This window comes from Nelumbo nucifera, chromosome 4 (assembly GCF_055504915.1).
Source record: "Nelumbo nucifera cultivar China Antique chromosome 4, China Antique-T2T, whole genome shotgun sequence".
NCBI classification, from domain to species: domain Eukaryota; kingdom Viridiplantae; phylum Streptophyta; class Magnoliopsida; order Proteales; family Nelumbonaceae; genus Nelumbo; species Nelumbo nucifera.
This window is the reverse complement of record NC_142652.1, coordinates 46,834,148-46,842,096: the sequence shown is the minus strand read 5'-3', so window position 1 is coordinate 46,842,096 and position 7,949 is coordinate 46,834,148. Positions and strand designations below refer to the sequence as shown.

General features: G+C 30.0%; 1 protein-coding gene across 2 annotated transcripts in view; it reads left to right on the top strand.

The window, feature by feature from the left end:
* Positions 1 to 1,376: 1,376 nt before the first annotated feature.
* LOC104589402 (uncharacterized) overlaps positions 1,377 to 7,949 on the top strand; it is a 43,013-nt gene continuing 36,440 nt past the window's right edge. Inside the window, exons 1-2 of one of the 2 annotated variants that reach the window (XM_010247715.3) lie at positions 1,377 to 1,614; positions 1,707 to 1,839. In XM_010247715.3, the coding sequence (XP_010246017.1) occupies positions 1,726 to 1,839 (114 nt within the window). In that variant the 5' untranslated portion in view covers positions 1,377 to 1,614; positions 1,707 to 1,725. The remainder of the gene's footprint in view (positions 1,615 to 1,706; positions 1,840 to 7,949) is intronic. The other variant, XM_088904209.1, reaches the window with a different exon arrangement.

Genomic DNA, 7,949 nt, shown 5'->3' with positions numbered 1-7,949 from the left:
GAGCATTTGGAATTTCTTCTTTAATAATTTTTTGATTTTTTATATTTCTAGAATTAAAAAATAAATAATACTTAATTATCTTTTATCATTTGATCACAATAATTGAATATATTATAATTCTATGGATGATCTATCATATCCATAGACCAATTGAAATTTCTTCTTTAATAATTGTTTTTTATTTTTATATTTTTAGAATAATAAATATCATTTGATCACAATGATTGAATATATTATAATTCTATGGATGATCTATCATATCCACAAAGCAATTGAAATTTCTTATTTAATAACTATTTTTTGAATATATTATATAACGTTTATTTATTTTTATAATTTTTGAAAATAAATAAAAAATAATAATATTTAAATAATAAATAATTATTAATTATATTTTCACTTAGAAGTTGTGCCAATGCATGTTTTATGGTTGGATAGGAGAGTTGGGTTTTTCCCATCCCATAAAATATTATAACTTAAGAATTATAATTTATAAATTATAGTTAAGCATATGATATTTAATGAAATTATAATTAATTATAATATATTTTTCATAAGCCATTAAAATATATTAATATAATGTATATACACCTTATTGAGGTCTTATATTTAATGTTGTTGATATATTTTTGTGATTTATTAAAGTATTTATAGTGTTTTCAAACTTGTATTTATGTGTATTTTAGTTTTTTTTTTTTATACACATACATATCCAAGACATATCCCGATATATCTCTTAAAATTATCTTTCTATACACTTAAATGCTTTGAACCTTGCGAGTGAAATTCCAATTATGTCCAACCAAACAGTTAGCCAGATAGGAACGGAATGACTTAGATTATGAATCTACAACGTTATTCCCATGAACCAAACGGGCCTTCGTGAAACCACATGGCTCATTTAAATAATTAACCCTTTAATTTTTATTTTTATGAATATTTTAAATGAAAACGATCCGTACTGGTAAAATGGCTGCCCAACTGACATCACTTTTGATTTGTCTTAATATGAGTGGATTCCACGAGCAAAAAGCTCTGGATCCGAAATTGGGTCCGTGGGTCCAGCATGGCACCCTGCCAAAGCTGAACCTGATTAAAACAAACCGAACCGAATTAATCGTAATATATGGTTCGGGTCCACGTCTGGTGTTAAGATTCTAATTGGGTGAGCATTTTATACCTATTTCCATGATCGGTTCTTCTTGGAATGGGTCCGACAGTCCTCATTACGGACCCTATATACCCGGTTCCTACATTTGATCATCGGGTCGGGTCCGTGCAAAAAAAACTCGTAGAACGCTATCATATCCCTCACGTCATCATCATTCTTTTAAATCGGTGGGAATATCAAGAGCCGTTGGCGTTGGATGCTTTGCTTAATTGCTTCACTACCCGCGAGTGTGCATAAGCTCATCTCAGGTACTTGTCAAGTCGTAGGGCCAAAAACACTGAAACGCCGGAGTCAAAAGTCAACAGACTCTACACCTTCTGTCGTAGCTTTTGGAGTAGCTTTTCCTTTATGGCGAAATAAAGAAAGAGAGGCGATGGTAGCGTCAGCTCTGCTGTACTGATTGGGTTTCTTTCATCGGTTTCCTCTTCTTGCTTAGGCGTGAAGTAACCACCTCCTCCAAGGCTCCGACTCTGTCTATCTTGTAGTTTAAAGTTTAAACTTTATTTGTTTAACGGGCTTTTGATATTTGCTGCAGAGACTGATTGGAAGGAGATATGGAGGAGAGTGTCGCAGGGAAGAAGGGAAAAACTATAGATAACAGCTTAATCGATCTGGTATTTTCTTGGTCTCTTGATGATATACTCAACCAGGATCTGTACAAAGACCAGGTTTGCTATTTTTCTCCTCTCTCTCTCTCTCAGAATTTTTTTTTCTTTTCTGTTTTTAGTCTGATTTACGTAGATTTTCCACTTTGATATCTGATGAAGGATTGATTTCTCATTGATTGTTGCGGTTAAAATTCAAATAAACTTCTAGTGGTGTTAAGCAAGCTCGTTATGGGGTGCTTAGGTTTCTTCTCTGGTTGACCCACCTATCTTGCCACGCGGATTGATGATGTGGCTAGATGTACATAGGGTAGGACCAGGAGGTCCCTTGGCTTTTGAGTTTTCCATGTGACCATTCTTCTACTTTGGAACACCGAACCCCCTTAGAAATTCTGCCCGAGTGGGATCCCAAGAAGATTACAAGGTCGTTCAGAATTCTTCTCCGAACGACTCCGCTATGAAAGAGGGCTGCGAGTGGCTGGCAACACGGAATCATGTCTGCATGTAAACTTCGTGCACCTCTGATACGCTGGGTGGTCTTAGTGTGGAGTGATGGCGCCATGGCGGTATCCTTATGGCTTGAATTGTGGTGCCGGAGTTTTCGAGAAGATACGTTGTTCTCGCTTTACGTGCTGTTAGTGTCCTAGCCCTCGTTTGGGAGGGCTTCCAGATAGCGGCTTCTGGCGTTGCATGCGTCATGGAATCCGGAAAGCCGAAAGTAGGCTTACATGAGCCCCAGAATCGACTTTCCGGTGAAGCAGGCAGCTTCTCGGAAGCGGCTCGGTCGACGCAGCTCAATCACCTCATAAGCCCAAACATCGACTTTTGTTGCATTTCCGTTTCGATTCCACGTAAGCGACACAAAAGCAATGTGATTTCGTTACATGAATGGGGTGTTCGGAAACTATTACAAAAGAAAAAACGTTTTCTTGTATTGGTGGGGGCATTCGGCATTCCCACTTTCGTTGTCGTTTTTGTGGTGTCCAATCACCAATGGGCAACGGCACCTGACCGCGCCTGTGCGTCTCTTGTAAACTGAAACAATAATAAACTTAGGGAAATTGTCCACCATGAGTTTTCAGTATTTCTCTTAAATTTATCACACAATTTTTCAAAATGTTTAAAATTCATAATATTACTAATTTGACGTTAAACAGATTAATGGGTGTTAATATATTACCATTTTAATCTTCATAGAAAAATATAAAATATATACAAAATAAATTAACGGGTCTTAATATATTACCATTTTAATATTTAGACATGAAAAAAAGGAGAAAGTTCAAAAACATAAAAACATAGAAATTACAAAAATATAAAAAAAATATAGAAATTGCAAACAAAATAAAAAATTATTTTCAAATTATAGAAACTATAGAAATTGAAAAACAAAATCAGAAAATAAAAATTATAGAAAAACACCAAAAATTATAGAAAAACACAGAAATTACAAATAAATAACAAAAAATACAAGAAAATTTATAGATTGTAGAAAATAGAAAATGTAAAAAACAGAAATTATAAAAAACATTGGAAATTATTACAAAACACTAAAAATGCGAAAAAAAACAAGAAAATTGAAAACTGAAAAAGACCATTTTTCCTCTAACTCGCCGTTCAAGGGTAATTTGGTCATGAAAATTATTATTTATGCTGACGTGAACACCTCCGTTAAGAAGCATTAACGGTGCACTAACGGAAGGTGAGTTTTGGAAAATAAAAACTTACTGACATGGTGAGTTTTAGACATTTTAAAAAGTTGTGGTTAGTTTAAGGGAAATGTTGAAAACTCATGGTGAGTTTTAGACAATTTTCCATAAACTTATTTTTTGCCAAAAAAAACCCTAATAACCTAATATAGTTTGTGAGGCCAATTTTTTTCCCTTTTAATATGTATATACTTTCTTTTTAATATAAATACTTTTTTTTTTTTAATTTTAGTTTGTGTTTATTATTATCTCTATCTAAACAAATAATCTCTTTACTTTACATATATTCTACTTTATTTACATACATATATGTATGCATATTTACTTTTTTTACATGTTTATAATATTAAACTATATTTATTTACATAAATATATGCATGCTAACATAATATTTATTTCTTTCTTAGCTTAGTTACTTTTTTTTTACATGTATTTTAAAACAGAACCAATGTTTTCCAAATTTTATTTTGCATTAGTTTATACATACATAAATGCATACACATATACATATAAGATCTAACTAAATTTATTTGTAATTTCTTTGTTCATTTTGGGATACAATTCACTTATTTCATACTCTATTTACTATATATATATAATATGATATGATTTATATGTTTTTAAAATTTTTATTTCCAATTTTCTTTCACATCCGTAACTTTTGTCTACCTAAGCCAAAAGTAACACTATTAGCCCATTCCTTACATTTTTTTTTGAACATAACATACATTAAAAGACCTAAAAACCCCTAGGTGTGTACATTATGGATTCATCACTCCCCTTTAAGCTAAGGTTTTAAAAGGTGAATGGTGGAGGCAATGCCGTTGTTCTTGAAGAGGCTAGGCAAGGCCTCAATGCGTTTTGCGTGTCAACAGAAAAGTATATACTATTAAAGTAATTCATATCTTTTGAGTTCTAAAATTATACACCTACAAAAAATGTTGCCTTTGTCAACAAATGACATTTGGTACAAAAAATGGATTGTATTAGCTGTTCATTTATGTAGGAAATCAAACGGAGATGTTATGTAGAAGTGTCTTCAAGAATTTGTGGAGTGTTGGGCTTAGGCACTTGCTTGGCATGACGCTTTGTCCACTTAGGAGAGTCCATGCAGCACTGCAAAAAAGTCTAAAATTATATGTAGAAATTGTGTATATATACCCCCTCCCCTCATGACAATTTGAAATATTATTTATTCATTTGATAGTTATATTATAAATTTATTTTATTAATTATATGCCTTTTATTACAAATGATTTTTAACTTTTCTTCTGTATTTTACTTTATTTTTAAAATCTTCCCTATTTCCTTGATGTAATCAATATAATTAAAGGAAATACCTTGTTTACTTGGTCAATGTATTTTAACTTATTTCTCAAAATAAACTAATTTATTAATCCTTTTCAAATAAATAAATTTTACTACGAATTTTCAATTAGGGTCTGTTCGTTTGCACTGAATTCTGAAGTCTGAATGCCTCTGGAACTGTAATAATTAATTAGTTGGTGAACTTTTCTTGGTTCTGAAGTCTGAATGCAGAGAATATTGTTCTTAAATCTGAATGCTGAATTCTGAAAAGTATCAAATGACCATTTTAACCTTGGATATGAAAATTTTGTTTAACTATTTAACAATTAATTAAATGAATATAAAATAATTAATAATTGTTTATTAAGAGATATTTAGTACATAATATTTTATTAGTTATTTAATAAAAATTAAATAAGTAAATAATAATTATTCAATAATTGAGAATATAATAAAATAATGATTCATATATAATAAAATATTTATTTTAATTTACAGTATTTACTAAATTAATTATTTTAATAGTTAATTATTAAATAAATAAAAATAAATTATTTCAATAATTAATTATTTATTTTTAATATTTGTGTGAATGTTTAATTAATTAAAAATTAAAATTAATATAATCATCTTCATTGTTAAAATAATTAAGAGTTGTTAATTATATTATTTAAATATTTATGTAATTATTATTTGTGGTTAAATATTAATATATTTTAATAATTATTTAAGTAATAAATAATGATTGAAATGGTTATTGTAATTATTAAAAATACATATTATTAAAATACTACTACTACTACTACTACTATTTTACTTGCCTATTCTTTTTAATTTTTATGTATGTATAAATTTATTACACAAACACATGCTCATATTTTTATGTATCTTTTTATATCCAATTTACTTACCTATTCTTTTTATTACTTATGTATCCTAGAAAAATGTATATATTCTTTTAATATGAAATCTTATGTTTTTAAATGTTTATTTTGGATTTTGTTTTATGTTTTCCACCAAAGAATGTTTTATGTTTATAACTTTCTCTATCCAAAGTAAACAATATATGCATATATACACTATTTTTTGTTATTTAATGGTTATAACCTTCCCAAATAAAATAATATATTTACTTAATTTGCATATTTCCTACTTCATTCACGCATATACAACAATCTGAAGTTTTTTATAATTTCTCTATACATTTTTGGGTATAATTTATATCTTTATATTTTGCTTTTAATTACATGTATATTCATTTTAGTATGATATATATGTATATGTTAATTTTATCTTGTATTTAGTTTTACATTTATATCCTTTTATACTTAAACAAAAGAATCAACAACAGCAAATAGCCCCTGGCCCAAGTGCCATGCGAAATTTGTCTGTACAATGTTTGTATAGAGGTATTTTGGTTGAATACAATAAGATTAGAACATTGAAAAGAAACCCTAGTGAATATTTCATCGTGGCCAATTTATTTATTGATAAGTAAAAGTGAGTTTTGTTAAACACTTAAAAATGACATTACGTGTATCCCTTAGAGAGGCATGAGATGCAACCTCTCTCATCTGTACACTTTATTTATTAGAACTAATCATGTGTCATGGGTGGACATCTAAATGTAGATGCATTCTCACATGTGGTACATTGGAAAATAGAGTGGAGATACTATTCTAACATGTACATTCAAAGGTATATTTTTGGGTTAAAAGAGATATTATGAGAGGGCTTTGAGTTTAAATTGTTTTATTTATTATAAACTAATAAAATAATAAGAGTTTTAAAATCATAGATGTTGATGACCATAATTATAATAAGAGTTTTATTGTCCATATTAGAACCGGTGTAACAAAGACAAGTAATCAAAGCATAGTGTAGTGGCAAATTTGTTGACTTTCAACTTAAAGGCCCAGCTTCAAAACCCATTTGACTCGGCGAATAGGTCCCATATTAGACATTAAGTCTCATTTATCATACTGTAAAGGAATACACTTGTATAAAGTCATGTGCAATTAATGAATATACCTTATTCTCTCTCTCTCTATCTATCTATATATATATATATATATATATCTATTAGAGAAATTTCTAGATTTTCTAAATTATCATTTTTTCAATGTTTTTTGTATTTTTATTAATTAATTTAGAAAAACATAGGTTGACTTGTTTGACTTAGATGATCGAACTGCTAACTAAGGATGATCATTTCCAGCTTGGCCTAGGCTGGGGAACACATCAAGTTCAGAAATTTCGGGGTTGGGTCTGGTTTGGTTTGCAAAATATTGCTATAATGTATACATATTTTATGTACATACATATGTATGTTTTATTTTATAACATATCATATATGAATATTATAAAATGACACATGGTGTATATTTTATTATACCATATAAGCTAACATAATATATATATATATATATATATACATCTTTGGAATAAAATCCAGTGAACGTGGTCATCTTGGAAGATTCCCTCTCTCTTGCTATAACTGAGCTGTCCTCCCCCCGAGGGGGAACGTAAAAGCCTTACCCCTCGAGAAAAGCAAAGTACAAGTCCAGCAATCCTAAGACAAATACAATTACACCTCACTGCTTTGGTCGGTTCGTTCTGGCGGACGAATAAAAGCCCGTATATTGAGGGCCAGGCCAGACCTTAAGTGTTGGGCCTAAGCCTGGCCAAGAATTTTGTGGACTTGATTTGGGCCTGAGTTGGTCTGGGCCTGCACACAAAAACCTGGGCCCGGGCCTGAAAATTTGCAGGCCGGGCTGGGCCAGACCAAGAATGGTCACCCCTAGTTGGGTTTGGAGTTTTGTTGAGTATTCTGATTTCTTTTTTCTATACTGTTTGATGGTAATGAAAAACATTTATTCTCATATGTTTATTTGCTTTTGTATCCTTTTTTACCTTTCTTTAAATGGAAAGTAAATAATTCATTTTAGGATTTGAAATTTAGTATGCTTGATAATTTTAGTGTCCTAATCCTAAAAGCTATTATTTCTGGAGAAAGTTTTTTTTTGACGTATCTTAAACTTTGTCATACAGTTCCCTGCTTTTCATACAAGTATGAAACTCTCAAGTCCTTGTTATTGACTGGTTAATTGTTTTTTGTGTGATAGTTTTATACTACTTAAATGAGACATATTATCT